General features: G+C 38.3%; 1 protein-coding gene across 16 annotated transcripts in view; it reads right to left on the reverse strand.

The window, feature by feature from the left end:
- Mlip (muscular LMNA interacting protein) overlaps positions 1 to 19,679 on the reverse strand; it is a 234,116-nt gene that overhangs the window by 112,971 nt on the left and 101,466 nt on the right. For 8 of the 16 annotated variants that reach the window (XM_057768671.1, XM_057768666.1, XM_057768675.1 and 5 more), the window contains one exon: positions 10,650 to 12,191. The exons of 2 other annotated variants lie outside the window; for them this stretch is intronic. In XM_057768671.1, coding sequence (XP_057624654.1) covers positions 10,650 to 12,191 — 1,542 coding nt within the window. The remainder of the gene's footprint in view (positions 1 to 10,649; positions 12,192 to 19,679) is intronic. 6 more of the 16 variants (XM_057768676.1, XM_057768669.1, XM_057768667.1 and 3 more) reach the window with 1 other exon arrangement.

Here is a 19,679-nt window from a genome sequence, read left to right on the forward strand (position 1 = left end):
ATGGGGATGAATCTAGCACATCCATTTTCCTAAGAAGGGACTGGGGAGAATGAATGCTTTAGTGACATAGAGGACGAACAGCAGCGCACAGTTGAAAGTCAGAAACACTCTCTTTTCCTGTTCTGTTTTCTTCTTTTTCTTTATGTCTATTATATTAGATATAGTGAAATTAGCAATGCAAGGCCAGGATGTCAGGAAGCTACTGTAGCCTGTCTATCACAGCTCTCACTTACACATACTCACATGCAAACAAATCACTTATTTACATGCATACACAGATTCCTGTCTATTCATGCATATAGCCATCCTCTCCTACAAACAGAAAAACAAACTCAACAACACACACAGAGAGACCTCTGCATCTGAGCACTTCTCTCATTAGGGAATAGACTCTGCTTATTTACCTGTTACTACTTTCTTTTCTCCAGATGCCTCTTTGCTATAAGAAGCAACAGCGTTTCAATCTTCTGTAAGCCTCCCAGCTCTCCTGTGCCCTGTACTTTCACCCCCTCCTACGCATGAGAAACAATTTCTAGAGGATACCTGAGGTCACTTACAGTCCTAGCATCTTCATTGATCCTATAATGCTGTCACCTCTAGACAGCAATGTGTCTGGGTAAGGATTTGGAATGAAATGCAATTTCTTTATGAATATTTACATAAATTTATAGAACCCTGCAACTGAAGACTCATCAAGAAAATTTGCAGTCAAATGATGTATCCAAGACTTGGGTATTATTTCTATTCCATTTCACCTTAGAGAACTGTGTTCTCATTTTAAACTGTGGGGATGAATTTTTATATTCTTTCATGAGTCATTTTTGCTAGATGTATTATCTTTATCCTTATGCAAGACATACATCAAAGATGGAAATCTCTAAGTACTGAGTTCTTCCGATGTGGTAGACACTAGAACATCTTGTCAATATATTAGATATAGAGTTCAACTAATGAATTCATTCAACAATTGCCTATTGAGTAGCTACTCTGCGGCATTCAGTACTCCTTTTAGCCATGTGCTTTTCCCAGATTTTCAGTCTGAAAAAAATCATGTTTGTGGTGGTTTGAAAGAAAATGGCCCCTGAAAGGAGTGGAATTATTAGGAGGTGTGGCTTTGTTGGAGGAAGTGGGTCACTGTGGAGGCAGACTTTGAGGTCCTATATATGCTCAAGCCACAACCTGTGAGACAGACTGTTTCCTGTTGCCTTTGGCTCAAGATGTAAGAATTCTAAGTTCCTTCTACAGCACCATGTGTGCCTGTGTTCTGCCTTGCTTCTCACCATGATGATAATGGACTAAACCTCTGAAAGCCACCCGAATCAAATGTTTTCCTTTATAAGAGTTGTCATGGGGAGCAGAGAAAAATGTACAGCTCAATAAAAATCAATAAAAAATAAAATAAAATAAAAGAGTTGCCATGGTCATGGTGTCACTTCACAATAGAAATCCTACATAAGTAATTATTGCCATAAAAGATGCTTTCAAACTCAGCATCTTTTCTCTGAGTGTCCTTAATATTTTTGGATTTAAACATGGAGTTTTATTCTAATTTGGAACATAATTCTTCCCAGCATCCCAAGGCTTCTAGGTGCTATGCAAAACTCATTGATTGCCTTCTTTGGTATAAATTTGAACTGTTCTAGAGAATATCATTTGACATAAATTATATTACAGGAATCACCATCAGGAGGGTCAGAGACGCGGTTTAGTGGCTAAAGTGACTGCGAGCCTCACAGCATCTGAGTTTGCTCCCCCAGAACCCAGATAAAGGTTGAAGGAGAGAATTAACTCCACAAAACTGTACTCTAACCCCTGCCCACTTTCACCCTGACACACACACTCTATACATACTCACCCACACTCACCCTGACACACACACTATATACATACTCACCGACACTCACCCTGACACACACACTATATACATACTCACCCACACTCACCCTGACACACACACTATATACATACTCACCCACACTCACAAATACAAGGCATGCCTACACAATTATAGCGAACATTAAGGGAAATAATTGCCTTCAGCTTCACAGTAGAAATGAAAAGCCAGCTCTAAATAGCTTTCTAAATCTTTCCGACAGAGCAATGATATCCGCTGCAGATCTGTCATTTGTAATTCACTTTCAATTAAACATAAAGAAATAGTTCTTAAATATATACCACGTAGTGTAAAGCAATATCAGGTTTAGAAATGAAAATGGACCTTATACTTGTTTGCAGATCCTTTCTTGCTCATGCTGGTTGTGAAGGTAATGGTAACAAGGGCACATATAATCCCCACAAGAACCACTCCCCAACCAATACTGTACTTTCCATGGCCAGTGCCTATACTTCTACCACAAAAGCTAATCATCCTAATCATAAAGTCCCACAAGATCTCAAGATAGATCAGGTTAAATGTCTTGAGGATGGAGTTTATGAAAATTACCTTTAAAAGTAGAACCACCAAACAGCAACAACATGAGGTCCTTAGTGTAAATGTAAATTGCAACAGTGACCAGCTTCTTTAGATCTATGAGCTTGAAGGGAGTCTGAATGAAATCCTCACTTCTTGATTTTCCAGAGCCACACCAAAATTGCTACAGTCATTATCTTGGTAATGTAATAACTGAGATGAAAGATCAATTCCATCTCAGAGCCGACTCACAGAAGTTTGCCCATTTACACACCCCCTTACTTCTGGAGTGCCGGGAAACACAATCTATAATGATTCTGATAGCCAAATAGGCAGAAAGGGTATGACCGGGTCTGTTAAGTACAAACCGTGGACCATGGCAGACCTGGCAAGGTGGGCTTTGCTTCACATCCTCAATAAGCCAATTAAATAAACAATTAATAGTGAAAACAGAGAAAGATTTGCTCAATGCTGCCATATTAGGAAGGGAACAAAGACATCCAGGGGTACTGAAGTCCACCGTGATATGAGGTTGAGACTTAGGCAAATGAAAAGCCAAGTAGTACATAACTAAGTAGTCCTGATCCAGATGTAGCCTGCCCCATTATTGCTTGAGCTCTAATGTCTCCCACAAGTTTTCCCAGAGACAAATTTTTCCTCTGGTTGACACCAGGCTTTGGTCTTTTCTTACTCTCAGAATGCTATTCCTGGGAAAATTCCAATTTTTTTGGATCCCTTGTTTCAATCATCTGATAGCCAAAGGCAGGGTCACAAGTATCTAGACCAATAAAGACCTGTGCCTAACAGAGCACTGGAAGAAGTAGCCACTAACAAGATTTGTCTGGAGACCTCTCTTCACAGGAAGTCTATGCATATCTGATTTATTTTTTGTGTTTTGGACATCCCAAATATATAAAACTTACTTCATTATAATATTTTTCCATCCCTATTCATCTTCTAGGTCTTCTTAGGAGAGAGTTTTATATTATTTCTCCTTTTATTTTATCTTATACCTAATATCTTAGTGTAGAACAAATATGCAGTATATATTTGCTGGTATGCATATCAGACTAAAAAAAAATGGGGGGGGGGGTTAAGACAGGGTTTCTTCAAGCCTGTACTGGAATTAGCTCTTAAGAACCAATCTGGCCCAGGAAGGTGAGCATCCGAACAGGCTAGGCTCCCACAAAGCCAGTTCATGTATTAGGATCGAAACTTCCTGGACCTAGATAGAAGTGGGAGGACCCTGGACTTCCTGCAGGGCAGGGAATTTGGACTGCTTTTCAGTATTGAGAGGGAGGAGGAATGGAGTGGGGGAAGGGGGAGAGGAAGGGGGAGGGGGTGCAGTGGGGGGAGGGGGCAATGTGTGGGAGGAGGGGGAGGGAAATGGGAAACGGGGAGGAGGCAGAAATTTTAATTAAAAAAGAATAAAATAAAAAAAAATATTCAAAAAAAAAAAAAGAACCAAGCTGGCCTCAAACTCACAGAGATCCACCTGCCTCTGCCTCACAAGTGCTAAACTTTAATCCCAGTACTCTGAAATCACAGACCTTTAATCACAACACTAGGGAGGTGGAGAGAAAAATGCATATGTGTGGGTAGGTGGAAGAATATAAGGCGAGAGGAGTCAGGAGCTCAAATCATTCAGTCTGAGGTTTTGGGAGACAGGAACTTAACCTCTTCATTAGGAGGATTCGGTAGATTGTGTTTCATCATTTAAGAAAGCTTTATTCTGTTCCATGCCTTTTTATTGTGCTGTTTGATTTTTTATTTTATTTTTAGTTCTTTGTATATTCCAGATACTAAGCCTCTGGCAGATGTGTAGCTAATAATTATTTTTTTCCGTGTTGTAAGCTACGTCTTTCACTAAGATGATCACCTTCTTTTCTGTATAGAAACAATTTTAGTTTCATTAGGTATCATTTATTAATTATTATCTTTAGTGATGAGAATCCTGTTTAGAAAATCCTTTCTTGTGTTAATGAGTTCAAGTATAGTCTCTGCTTTCTGCTCCATTGGATTCAAGGTATCAGATTGTATGTTGAAGTCCTAGGTCTATTTGTAGGTGAGTTTGGGGCATGAGAGATGGACCCATTTTAATTTTATATAAAATTAAAATTTTAACTGAAGATTACAAAACAATTCAAAAGACATGAAAAGCACAAGTTCTTCACCTGTTTTTCCAGCCCTAGACAAACAGTTATTGGGAATCCCTTTTTGCCCAACTAAATGCATCCCTGGCACTTCTAACTTGCTAAAGTTCTGAAGTCATCTTCCTTTTTGTTTTTATGTTGTTGTTGTTGTTGTTGTTGTTGTTGTTGTTGTTGTTGTTTGATTGTTTCTTTGTTTGAGATAGAGTCTTATTCTGCAGTACCAGCTGGCCTAGAAATTTCTGTATAGACCAGGCTTGGAAGTTACAGAGATCTGAGGTCTGCCTGCCTCTGCCTTCAGAGTGATTAGTGGGATTAACAGTGTACGCCACTCTGTTCAGCCTTGTCTTTCCTCTTGATGTCAAACTGTAACATTTGAAGTCTTGAACCTGAATCCTGGTTTTCTTTTTTCATTTTTAATTTTATTTTCCTTCAAAAAGTTTTTTTCTGGGCTGGGGAGATGGCTTATTGGGTAAAGTGCTTGCTATACAAGTGAGAGGAACATCCTCAATAAGTTTCCTGTGTTTTTAGGGGATGTTAAATAAAAAAATAGTTACAGAAAATGAGAAAAGGAACAAGTGGTTACAAAAATCTAGTAGTTTAACATTTCGTATAGGGGGTTCTGATGTTTGCTGAAAGTTACACAACTTAGAAAATCTATTCACCTGTCACCTTCACTTCTAGAACTTGATCAATGACTTACCTAGACAGCTACAATCACCTTCAGAGACCTTTTTACTTCATCGCTTATCCTTGTATATTCCATTCTTTATACACCAGTCAGAATTGTGCCACCTAGCTATTCAAAACCTTCCCAGAACTTGAAAGTAAAACCCTGTAGTGAAGACACTACACACTTCAGACACAGCGCTTGAAAGGATTGAGCTGTAACCGGAAGCTTCCTCTTTGAGAACTGACTCTCAAAGCCTCTGAAAATGCTATAAAAGCTGCCAATGGAGAAAAGCAATCAGTAGTCCCACCCAGCTTAATAGACTAAAAATCCACTAATGACTGATCAGCCAAGGGAGATATTCCCAATGGTACAGTAGTGGCATTTTCATCTGGGGGGGGGGGGCGGGGGGTAAACAGCTGCTATCTACAGACACAAGGCCTTCATTCAAAAGAGAGAATCCATACCTGGTACTGTAAACCTTACCAACTACCCTAGGGTCATAGACCCTAGAGGAGAACCTACTAATGCCATTTCCTTAAACCAACATAATTTCTAAATATGTTCTAACTATGTATCCTTATACCTACAGATAACTGTAGCTCTCACCAGTCATCAAAGAAGGTTCTTTTTGTAACAGATGGAAGATTACAGAGTTCTACTAGTTGAAATACAAAATATAAGGCCGGGCGGTGGTGGCGCACGCCTTTAATCCCAGCACTCGGGAGGCAGAGGCAGGCGGATCTCTGTGAGTTCGAGACCAGCCTGGTCTACAACAAGAGCTAGTTCCAGGACAGCCTCCAAAACCTGTCTCGAAAAACAGTATATATATATATATATATATATATATATATATATATATATATATATATATATATATATGGTCAGGGGGTGCTCAACCACAATTGCTACATCTGCAATGCAACCCCTACATCTTAAGGCTCAGAGAACATTGATGATGAGGGAGAGGAAAGATTGTTAAGAGCCAAAGAACAAGGATGCTTACTGTTAAACAGTGTCTTCTTGACTTGGCATGGAAGTCATCCCCATGAAATCTCAGCAATATGGATGTCTAAATACCACTCAGTATGACAGCATAGATGGAGGAAATTTCAGGAGTTTATACCTCTAGATGAAGAACTATGGCCAACCAATGGTTATTGAGAGAGGGATAATCAGTTTTCTTGAGGAATAAGTTCTCTGATAGGTATTTAAGACCAAGTATTCAGGCCTAAACCCATCTACATACAAGCATACATTTTATACTTAATATGATGTCATTAATTTGACAGGGAGTGGGAGAAAATTTAGAAAGAGCTTTAATGAAGACAGGAGATGTGAAAATAATGTAAATATTGTACTTGTATGAATTTCCCCACCCCCCAAAAAAACTTCAGTAACTTAAATAAAAAGAAAACTTCCAACAGCTTCTTGTCTTCCTCAAAGTAAAAATCAGAGAGACCTCAGAGTAGATAGACTCTTTCTTCCAGTTCCTCTTCCTCTTACATTATTATCCTCTTGCTCACTGCACATCCTAATATTCTATATGAATCTGTTCCTTCTACCTATCAATCACATACTCTTTGGCCTCAGGGATTTTCCTCATTACATACTTCCTGCATGATAACTTCTCAAAGAAACAATTTCAACCACAAATTCGAGACAGTGCCCCTTTTTGTACTGACCCTTTCTAGTCTATATCCTTCTTATATTATTCCTGGCCCTCTAAGACGATACTTGATTTTCAATTTGGGAAATGGATTGTTTGCTTTCTACTACAGAATGTATACCTTCTTGGAGGAGATAATTGCACTTCTTTTAGTTTAATATAATGTTTATAGTTTAGGGAAGCATATTAGATGGGCAGTACATGTTTATTGACTGGGTCACCCAGATGAGATTTTTAGATCATGTTTCCTATCACTCATATTTAAAATCTTATTTGGTTCTACAAAAACGGGGAAAATCACATCCTGCCTGCTGCACCAAGTTTCCAATATAACAAAATTGGAAATGTTTGTATGCCTTAAAGGAATGAGAGTTTAATAAATAGGACACTGGCTATGAAGTCTCATGAAGCACTAAAAGCTCCCGACTGATCCTGTAAACAAGCTAAGTCCAAATAGCTTTAAGCCAGACCATTGGAAACACTCATTTGGAAGAAATTTGTAACCATTTTCAGTGAGTACTAGATTATATGAGATTTTGATATAATAGTCTCTCTAACTCTATGTGAAATACCATGGCAGCTCATTAGGAGGGGAAAAATCAAAGCATTTTTAAAATGACGAACAATTATATTTGGCACTCAAACACAATCTTGGGTGAATATTGTACCCCCATCTTCCCAAAGAGGAAAAGTGTCTCAAACAATATTGCGGTTGATCAGGGAATATTCTTAGTAACTTTCAGGGAGTTGCCCATCCTGTCCAGGGCAATGAACATAAAAAAGACTATTTTAAAACTATATCTGAAATTAGCATGTCAATTATACCATATTAATGCAGTAAATGTATGACAATGACAAGGAGCTTCAAACAAATTTTCTATCTGAATTCAGCTCAGCATTCTCTAGCTATTCCATTTTATTTTAATATCAAAGGACAATAGGTACAGCCCAGACTTTGAACTGATATCCTTCAAGCATTTCTGTTTGTACCTGTGTTTGAGGAGCTCTATCGGTTTGGTGCATAAAGCTTAAATAAATTTGAAGATTTTTTTTACTTTAAAAAAGAGCAGCTTGCTTGGATTGGTACCAACCTAGAGGAGGGAGGCAAGAAATAACTTGTAAAAGAGAATAAATTCTTTGCTATCTCAGAGCATTTTCTAGTTTCCCCTTTCTTCTGTAGAGTAATTTCACCAGCTTAAACAAAACAGTCAGATGCAAAACCAAAATTGAAATGCAGTTCATCTTCGCTGGCATCATTTTGGATGAATTTCTATATTCGATAACTCCCAAGAAGGGTAGTTATTAATAAAAAAGTGCGTTGGCTTTCTAACTTTAAACTAGAGAAATGCAGTGGTAAGAAGGAAATAAAAACTAAGATGAGAGTAAGAGCATGTCTCAGAAACATCTTCCTGGCAGAAGTTATAAATTTATGTGTTAAAATGTTTTGCAAACAAAGGTATATTTTGTTTTTATTTATTTTGACTGACAGGTAAATAGTTCTTGCCATTTTCATGGTCACCAACTTCAATAAGCACATCTGTGACTATAATTTCCTTAACTTAAGGAAGGTCAAACAAATAAACCTAGTACTGAAATGATCCAAGACTGAGAGAAGGAAGCAAACCATGGAGAAGTAGATCTTTGACATATGGGCCTTTAATTTATCAAAAGTTTTCCAGGCTTATCCTCATCAAATGCTGTCTCTATCCACTGTAGGATAAAATACACCAGAGCACACATAGAAGCACTTTGACCAAGTTTCTGTAGTGAAATAACTTTTCACAAAGGATAACAAGTAATTTAGTGTATGGCAAGTGTCCTGGTTAGTTTTTGTCAACTCAACACAAGCTGGGGTCATCTGAGAGGAAGAAATCTTAACTGAGAAGATGCCTCCATCACACTGGCCCATGGGTAAGTCTGCGTGGCATTTTATTTTATTAATGACTGTGAGTGGCACCATTTCTAGAAAGGGAATCTTAAATTGTACAAAAAAAAAAAAAAAAAAAAAACTGAGCAGCTAGGCATGGCGGCACACGCCTCTAATCCCAGACCTTGGGAGGCAGAGGCACAGAACTCTTGTGTTTGAGGCCCACCTGATATACAGCGTGAGTTACAGCACAGTCAAGACTGTTAGAAGGAGAAAACCTGTCTCAAAAAATAAAAATAAATAAATAAATAAATAAATAAATAAATAAATAAATAAATAAATAAAATCAAACTGAGCAACTGTGGGGATCTGACCAGGAAGTCACATTCCTACTTGCTCCCTGCCCCAGTGCCTACCTGGATTCCCTTCGTGATGAACTATAGGCTGTAATGTGAAATCAACCTTTCCCTCTTCACACTGATTTTGGTGATGGCATTTTATCACAGCAATTACAAAGCATCTAGAACATCAAGAAAGCACTGAAGAACGATTCTCAGCAGCGGAGCATGGGGGTGGATGTCTGCCCTGGGGAGGCTGAAGCAGGAATTACAAATTCAAGGGCTCGTGGTCTATGTAGGGAGACCCTAACTTAAGTTTTAAAAAACAGCAAATCACCCAATTCAGTAAATGATTAGATGGAAAAATTTTAGTACATGATACACAAATTTCACAACCATGCATTTATATTCAAATGTTAACAACTTTTTCAAGATAATTACCTATTAATTCTTTTTAAAATTATCACAGACTCTTAAAGCTAGTACAGTGGTAGGCACACCATGGCTAATGTGTACTTTTTCAGTCGAAACAATATCTTGTGAGTTTATCTGTTTCCTTAACCTCGCATTCATTATCCAGTAATAAAAGAATTGAAGTCACTTTCTGTTATACTCAAAAACCTATAAACTGTATTCTTCAAGTATATGGAACTAAAAGGTCCCGTGTGCTATTAATACAGGTACGTTCATAGTTTTACTTTACTTGCCCAACGACTATCAAATCCTGAGGGCAATGGGATCCATTCCTGAGTCCTTCGAGGCTAGAGGGGAAGCTGCCGTGGCCTAGAGCAGAACTGCATGCTCCAGCAGGCCTGAATTATGGGCTCCCTCCTCAAATGTTCCTTCTCTCATACTGATGAATGCCATCTCATACCCTCGCTCAGCAGACTACTTCCAAACATTTCAAAACCAACTTTACTTCGATTTCTGTTTCTTCATGCTCAGTTCGTTCATTCTTTCTATGCTGGATAATGTTAGATGTTAAGTACTTGCAGTAAATTAAATATTTTTACATATAAAAAAGTTTCTATTCCCTTTTGCCTTCAATGTATAGAGTAAGATCCAATTTTATTTAACTTGCAGCACAAGGAGCAATGAAAAGAAAATCAGCCTTGCAGGAAGGAAAGGAAGGTGGGGGGGGGAGCCTTTCTTTGAATGAATAAACAAAGGCAAAGGAAATAGAACAATTTCAAACTGGTAATGGTTTCATCATGATCTTAGATCTATACTATATACATTATATTATTATGTCTACTAACTATACTCTCAGTACAAAGTATTTCAATAGATAATGAGACCCTTCTTATTAAGTTACGAGAAATGTAGCATATTGTACAATGCTATCTGTTTTTAATTAGAACCAAAACTGCAACCCATACCCAGAAATATATATATATATATATATATATATAATTGTGTGCATGTGTGTGTATGTCTCCCTGAAGTCAAAGTCATAGGTTAAATATAACAATTATTGATTTTTTCCTTGAAAAGAAGTTTCTTCCATATTTCAAAATATACATGCAACATGCAAAAAGAAAATACCTTGGGCTTCTTATTCTCAGAGCCTGTTGACATGGACAGTGTGCAAGGTGTGCTCAGCTCCTTGGTTCTTGTTAGTGAGACAGGAAGTGATGGGGTTGGAACAAGTGAGCTGTGGTTGGACACTGTGCTTTCAGGCGTTCCAGTTCTTGCGCCACTGCCACAACTCGGATGCAGTACTGAAGGACTAGGCTGGAGTCCCTGGGTGAGTGAGCTCTCGGGCGGGAGAATGGAGAGTCCCAAGTTGGCATGAGGCGTAGAGCCAGCACGGGAGACAGGAGGAGCGGGCAGAACTGAAGGGCGCAGTTCCTGGCCTGCTAGTTGCTGAGAGCAGGCTCTTTGGGATCTGTCTATCAGCTCCGAGAGGACTGGGGAGGGGTGGAAACATTTCTCTAGAGAGGAAAGGGCAGGGCTTTCGTTAGCAGGAGATGCGGAGGATAAGAAGGTAGAGGGGTGTTTGCAAATATTCCTACTCCTTTCTGAACCCCTGAGGTCACCATCCTGTCTGCCCTCCAAAGAAGAAAGCGGGGATACACTCGATGTGATAGAAGGAACATCAGCAAAACCGAATGTGTCGCTCTGTAACTGGGGTAGTGTTGTGCTGCTCCTCAGTGTGCCTTGTGGTGTTTTCTCTACATTCCTAGAAGCATAGATGCTACTGTCAGGTGCTGCTGGAGAGAGGGGGTACAACTGAGAAAGTGGGGGAGACTTGGAAAAGAAAGGGAGGTGGTAGGATTGGTAGGTCTCTGCAGATGCCTTGTGTTCTTCTTGTTCTGTTGAACCAGCTGTCAAGGAACAACTTGAGAGAGATTTCTTAGGTGTGGGTGAAGATTGCTTTACTTTCTGATCAAGTGTGAGTGTGGAAGAGGCAAGGGAGTTGAGGGAGAAGGTTGGGCATGATGCGGGGGATAAAGGCCTTTGGTGAGAAGGGTTTGATTTGAGGATAGCAGTGAGGAGAGAGAGCCGAGAAGGTACTGAGGACTTCAGCCCTGACTTTGAAAGATTTCCAGTGGATGACATTCGGCTAGAGACAGTGGATAAAGAGCCATGCAGAGATGAGGTAAGTGGTTTGGGACTTGGAGACAGTGAATGCATGACAATACGGACAGGTATGTAGGAAGCTGAAGGTGACTTCAGAGAAGCACCCGAGGCAGATGAAGGAGAGGGTCTCAGATCTTCCCTGGGATTAAGGACATGCGACGTTGATGCTTTCTTCTGTGCTTCAGATGCCAGCCCTCGTGAGTGATCAGCAACATTTGAGCCACATAAACTAGAACCTGGCAGTTGAGTGGAAGGGGAAAATACTAGCGACGAAGCATCCCTCCATGCAGAAAAGGGGGAATCGTGAGCAGCAGTGTGAAAATACGTAGCTGTTTCTTCAACCGAGGCCCCTGTGACATCCAGCCTGCGAGTGTGAAACTCCTCTAGTACACAGGCTCCGCTGACGTTAGCTGGGACAGGTGGCGTTTTCTGATTAGTTGGAGAAACAAAGGAGAAAGCAGGTGGTTTATGAGCAAGCTGCTCAGAGGTAGTGGGAGAAGTTAGCTAGAGGAGAGAAAAATAGATTGAAATAGGACATTACTTATGAAATTATCAAAATACTCTTTTCACTGTGTGCCTGTGCCAACAGCCCTTGTACTAGTTTACATGAGATGAGACATTTTAAGCCTTTATCAATAATGAAGGAGTCTATGGTTATTAATGAGACATGGCTTTGAATTTCAAATAAGAAATAAATCGTGAAGTAGTACATCCTATAGCCCATTTATTCCTCCAAACAAAAATCAATATAAATTTTTCATAATTCTGTTGTAAAAAATAATTTACCCAATTTATTTAAAATAATTGTGTAAATTTGGAATTGTACAATCTGAAAGTACTGAAGTTGTCTTCATTACAAATTTCAAACTTCATTTTGGATAATGAAATAGATTTTCTGTCATTGAAAGAGTACAAACCACAGCTTGATGATGACTAGAATCCTAAATGGTGATATATTTCAATTGCTTAACATTCTAAAGACTTGGACTATATGTTACGAATCTGAAAAGGTGCCCAGAATTCAAAGGATGAAGCACCCAACACAAACACGCAATAATAAATTGAGAGAGTGAAGTCCATATCCAAAATAGAGAGGACACTTTGCTTATTTCCCCCCAATCGCTTGCCAGGATGAACATAAAACAGTAATTTAGCGAACACTTAGCCAATGTTTTGGGCTTTTCTGGAACCAATAGGCTCTCTTTCTTATGAAAAGAAGCCAGAGCATTTTATAATCTATTTGAAACTAGGCAACTTCCAATTCTACACCAAAAAAATGGGGAAATTTTTAAAACATAATTTTTCTTAAGAAGGAGAGTTAGCCTGTGGAATAGCCTGTATGTATTTTTATACCACTTAAGTAGTTCAGAATTTAAGGCAATTGCTAAAATCATGCCAAAGGTTATAAACAGAGACTTTAAAATTATTAATTTGATTTTATCAGACTATAAAATAAAGTATGCATGACTAGTGAACTTGAAAAATCTTAGTCATTCAAAATATTAATGAATATTAATATATACATATATATTACACTAAGTAAATAGCAGGAAAATGCCTATAAACTTAAATTGGCACATTTTGGGTTGTAGATAAGACATATTTTAGAACTTTGTTTTATCCATGTGAATAAAATTTCTAACATACACACTATAACAAACTTCATGACATGTAGTATTGAGCCCTAAGAATACTTAAATCTAACAAATTCAAACATTTCATTCCAAACTTCTTAGTCTCTGTGCAAACACACCGCATATACTCCTTTTATAAGTATAAAGATCAGCAAGCTATTTTGTCACATAAATAATATTTGAAATCATTGACAGAGTCCAGAGTACCAAAATATCAACAAAAACAGAAAACCAAACAGAACTCAATCAAACTGAGAAAGCTTAATCATCCCAGGCGGTGTATCTTGGCACACTGCTTAGCTGGTGTTTATGCAACTGTTATGGTTGGGAGGATATTTAAACGCAAACATCACTGAATGGGCAACACAATGTTTATGTTACTAAAGGATGACAACATTTTATTTCGAGTTCTTCAGTAATTTGTAGTTGGAGTCATATTTAATGTTAAAAAATCATTCTCTCAAAGTTCCTGTTCGTCCAAGGTGTGTGTGTGTGTGTGCGCACGCATGCATGTGCTCACATGCATGGGTTAAGGGGGGGTATGCGCATGCATGCATGTGCTCACATGCATGGGTTAAGGGGTGGGTGTTCGCACGCATGCATGTGCTCACATGCATGGGTTAATGCACATGTGTATGTGTTTTCAACATGTGATGCCTTCTCTCAGCATTTCCATGAGTGATTTTTTCCTCACAAGAAGAATGGGGATATTTCAAGTCTCCAGGATGTCTCTGTACACTGTACCCTATTTGGAAAAGTTGTTAGAACTTGCTAGATATTTTTTGAAAATTATTCCTGACTGCCATGAAAATCCAACTATCTTTCTAGTAATGCTGTTTTCTAAGAGCTTCAGCATATGCAACAAACTATCAGTTTATCTCAATTATTTACCAAATTACCAGCATGTTAAGAGCAGAGGCTCAATTTTCTTTTACATGTTATTAAAAGCGACTTTCTCCAGATGAGGTCTTCTAAGTGCCTAAACAGCCTACTGCACTATGGGATATTTTTCCTAATAATAATTCAGAATTTTGTCACATGTTTTAAGAGTTAATTAGTGAGAAAATCCTGAAACACTGATGCCTAATAATATTTACTATGTTGGTCTACATGTAATGTTACTTCTATTTTTCAGTTGGCCTATCACTATATTTACAATATATCCACCAGTAATTTGCAAATGTACTATAATATTATTGTAATTTACACTATCATGTAAGTGTAGCACAATAATGTTATATACTTTCCAGATAGAAACTACTCATCGTTAGTTTTTTTAAAAATCAAATTCCTGAGTCCATATTATTTTTATTCTTTTTCTAAAAAAAATAGTCCAAGACATAAATGAATAATTTCATGAAGAAAGAAGAGAGGGTCGCTCATCAAATTCTCAGTAACTTGGAATGAGCCATTCTTTTCACCTCTAAACCCTTTGCTAACACCAGCAATAGTTAATGTCTTCATTGAAATATACAAGATATTTGCGTTCTTCATTCCCCATTAATAACCACTCTGTGTTTTCAACCATTTACTTCTCTCTCCCACATTATTTGATTATTCCCAACACTCTCATTTCCTTGAGCCCTTGACCATATGCTTCTCTCAAACTCATTCTCAGGACACTCTTCTCAAAAGGCTGTTCTTACTTTTGGATGGAGTATCATAATTCTAAATGGGAGAAGATGCTTGCAATGTGCTATTATCATAAGATAGATGAACTTAATGACTTTATCGTGTATCGTTGAGGTCCTAAGTTCTCTAAACAACCATGCTATTAGAGAGCTGCCTTGTGATCATTTTAGCAAATCTAAAGTTAACTGTGGCTTTACCCATTCACTTTCTCGAAAGTGTCAAAGAGAGCTGAGAGTGTCTACACCAAAGCTGAAGTGACTACTCTGCTTTCTGAGATGTGGACACTGCCAGATGCTGATCCTCCACAACCTCTCCCAGAATCATGGCAACCCTGTAGAAAATGCCCCATTGTCCTAACACATCAATCACTATATCATAAAAAGGTGGCCTCCTACCTAATAACTGTTTTGTTTTGTTTTTCTCTTTAAGGAACACATATAATGTTACCAGGATGATTCTCAGCCTTTCTTATCTGAACCAATAAAATAATATTGTCTGATATTCCTAATTGTAGCTATAATCCATATAACTCAGCACCAGTTTGAACTTTTTTAAAATATTTATTTATTTATTATGTATACAATATTCTGTTTTGCATGTATGCCTGCAGGCCAGAAGAGGGCACCAGACCTCACTACAAATGGTTGTGAGCCACCATGTGGTTGCTGGGAATTGAACTCAGGACCTCTGGAACAGCAGTCAAGTGCTCTTAACCTCTGAGCCATCTCTCCAGCCCCAGTTTGAACTTTTAAAATTGAATCAATGGACATCTAGCTCGTCAGTGCTACTGTGAACCAAAAGTGTTCCCATCATTACATAACCCTTCTCTTGCTATTCAGTCTCATCCCCCTAACTTTTTGCTATTTTCCACTTTTGGTTTTGACAATACTTTTCTCAGTCTTAGCATTTTTGTGGGCCTTGATAACAATCTAGCAAACCTGGTCTCTTGTCAAATGCTGTGGGACAATGGTCTTGTACCCTGTCACTTATATTGTATTGTTTTAATAAAATGCTGATTGGCCAGTAGCCAGGCAGGAAGTATAGGCAGGGCGATGAGAATAGGAGAATATGTGAAGAGAAAAGACTCAGTCTGCAGTCGTTACCCAGATGCAGAGGAAGGAAGAGGAGAATGCCTCGCTGATAAAAGTACCAAGCCACATGGCTAACACAGACAATACAGGGTTAAGATGTAAACATTAGTTAATAAGAAAGCCTGAGCTAATAGGCCAACCAGTTTATAATTAATGTAGTAGACCTCTGTGTATTTCTTTGGGACAGGGTGGGACACAAACCTCTGTCAACAGTAAAAGCTCTGGAAAATCTTCCTTCTTAATCCCAATAACTGTCATTACAGTCCTGACCATTGTCTACACAAAACTACTGTAAAAGAAAACTTGGCTCCACCCTCTCAGATAATAGGACCACTGCATTTGATTTCAACAATGCCCAAGTACAGTAGCACCACATGAAAGTGGGGTCGACACCCTGCACCTTTCTCAATAAACATTTGGGTAAGATAAGGCACTGTGGATTTCTTTCACGGTTAGTCATCTCAGCTGGACTTCTCTCCACTTCCACACTGCAACTTTCAAAGTTAATATTCTCCACCAACCCTTAACCTAACACACTTTAGAAGATGAATTTTTTATGTATACTCTAAATCACAGGGGCACTGACATTCTCTTTAAGTATTCATCCTTTTTATAGTTTTACTAACTCTCCCATCCTAACAGAATCATAAAGAGAAATTCTCTTGATCTCTTCAGATTTGAACAGTGTGGTGGGTGGTGAAAATGACAACAATCTTCTGGCTTTTACTGAGTCCCTTGTCTCAGAACCTAATCAGTGCTATAATAGCAAATCTACCGCAAGCAATCACTTGGAACGCTGCTGCACCAGGGCCTGCTTGTGCCCCTCTGTGGAATCTCAACTCATACCATGCTATCATTATTCTGCGCTAGGCTCAGGACACTAACATCTGATGTAGTCCTTGCTTCCCCAGACATGGAGAAAATTGAGTTGTGACATCACCAAGGCAGAAGACCATCCTTAATGCCTACAGCATTTCCTGAGGAATTTCCAACTCAACCTGATTTTCATATAAATAATTCCTTTGTGTATGACCACTAGTACAAACCAAGCTATGTGATGGAAAAAGCCACTATTCGTGAATAATAGGGATTTTGCCAGCATTTGACAGAGCCTGGGGTGTCTCACTAACTCAGAAAAATTCCCTTACATTGTATGCACCCATCCTTGCCGTGGAAGGAGAGAGAGAATACTAAAGGAGCAAACTCAAACAGGAAGAGAAATGGTGAGGTGGCAGAACAGAGGTTTAAATGAATAAAACTACATGTTTGTATTTTTTCTTTTAACTATAAAAATGAACATACGTAAATATTATCCCACACCATGAAAGCCCACCTACTGGGTTAAGATTTTAATCACCTGTCATCTACTTGTGCACGGTGAGACTACTTTTGTACTTTCTGTTTTGCATGCAGTCTTTTAGGCGTGATCATGTACATATTGCTTCCTAGCTTTTTTTTTTATGTAAACACACCATATTGCAGAAACTTGTTGGTGGGGTCAAAGCTAATCCTTCCAAAAGTTAGCAGAATCCAATAAGAAGTTTAATACTCCAACTTATTTCAGCCTTCAACATTTAAATTCCTCAGGCTCTAAGCTAACAATAATTTGTTTTAGGAAGTAAAATAACAGCAACACCAGTAATTATGAGACAGTGACCCAGGGCTATCTTCCATGCCCAATTACAGCTCTCACTCAGCTGTGAATACTCAGGAGTTTTAATATGATACTGTCTTTTCCATATATCTATATGGAATATATATATATATATATATGTATATGTATTTCCCAGGATCACTTGATTAATCATTTATATGATATTTTCTAAGTATTCTTACTAGTTTGAGTATTGTGTTAGGGGCTCAGAAGGGAGAAAAAGCATTGACAACAAACTGTTCTAATGGGATAAAACATACAAAAGTGACTGTGATTACAATGTACTGGCATGAATAAGGTGTTCTTTATAAAACCTGAAGCCTGGGAATATTAAGATTTATCAGATGCAAGTACTTGCTGTCACTTACGATAGGGATACATTCTAAGAAATGCTTCATTACCTGATTTCATCATTGTGCAAACATTATAAAAAGCACAAATAGAGCTTAGACCTCCACATTTATCATTGTGCAGTCATTACAGAAAGCACAACTAGAATCTAGACCTCCACAACAGCATTCTGTACTATAATTTTGATTAGGACCACAAGTGAATGTGCACCTATCACTGACCAAAGTATTGTTATATTGCACATTATTGGATCTAACAAATGCATACAGAATTCTGTATTATAACCTTTAATGTTTTACTTTGTCCAGGTTTTTTGGTCTTATTGTCTACATCCTCTCCACAGTTCTCATAGCTGTATCTGAACAAATGTATAAAGTCTCTTGCTCTTTTAGACTTTTCATGAATATATGTCTCTCCTATGGAAGTTTTAGTTAAGATTTTTTTATTCAATTATTCATTTTATTTTCAATAGCTTTTTATTCACACTTTATTTATTGATTTTTTGCAAACATATTTTCACTTAAACATTCCAATTTCTGGTGTTTTAAAGGAAAATGACTCCTAAAGGGAATGGTATTATTAGGAAGTATGGATTTTTTGATGAAGGTGTGCCCTTGTAGGAAGAAGTGTGTCACTGTGAAAGTGGGCTTTGAGATCTGCTATGCTCACATTACTCAGAGTGTGACACTTAAGTTTCCTTCCTGTTGCCTAGAGTTCAAGATGTAGAACTCTCAGGCCCTTCTCCAGCAGTGTCTGTCTCTATACTCCCATGCCCCACCATGATGATAATGAACTAGAGCTCTGAAACTGTAAGCCAAACCAATTAAATGTTTTCCTTTATAAGAGTTACCATGATCATGGTATCTCCTCACAGCAAGAGATACCCTAACTAAGACAGTTGGTGTCAGGGACTAGGGTATTGCTGTGATAGGTCTATGATGTGGGAATCCCCTCTGTATGCTGTGGATATCATTGGTTAATAAAGAAACTGCTTTGGACCTATAGCAGGGCAGAAATTAGCTAGGCAGGGGAAACTAAACTGACTGCTGGGAGAAAGAACGGCAGAGTCAGAGAGATACCATGTAGCCCTGCCAGAGACAGATGCTGGAACAGCTATGTGGCAATATATAGATTAATAGAAATTGGTTAAATTCATATACAAGAGTTATCCAATAAGAAGCTAGAGCTAATGCACCAAGCAGTGATTTAATTAATACAGTTTCTGTGTAATTATTTCAGGGCTGAACAGATGGGAATGAACAAACAGCCTCCTTGCTACAGGCCTGAATATGTTTTTGTTTGGAAATTTGGACTTTAGTACTTTGGGTTAGGAAAGCCATGGAATGCTTTAAACACTACTTAATGGCTCATCCTAGTAGGAGCATGGAAGACATGGTGCTGAGAATGATTTGAACTGTGAGGGACTGGTTCAAGAAGTTTCAGAGGAGAATTATTTTAGTATGTTGCCTAGAGATTATTCTTGTGAACTTTGTTGAAGAATGTGGCTGGTTTTTGACCTTTTCAAAAAAGTCTACCTGAGACTAAAGTGAACACTTTTGGATTAATTCCATTGGCAAAGATAATCTCAAAACAGCCTAGTATTGACTCTATATATAATGTGGTTATGAGT

Source organism: Chionomys nivalis, chromosome 4 (assembly GCF_950005125.1).
Source record: "Chionomys nivalis chromosome 4, mChiNiv1.1, whole genome shotgun sequence".
Lineage (NCBI taxonomy): Eukaryota > Metazoa > Chordata > Mammalia > Rodentia > Cricetidae > Chionomys > Chionomys nivalis.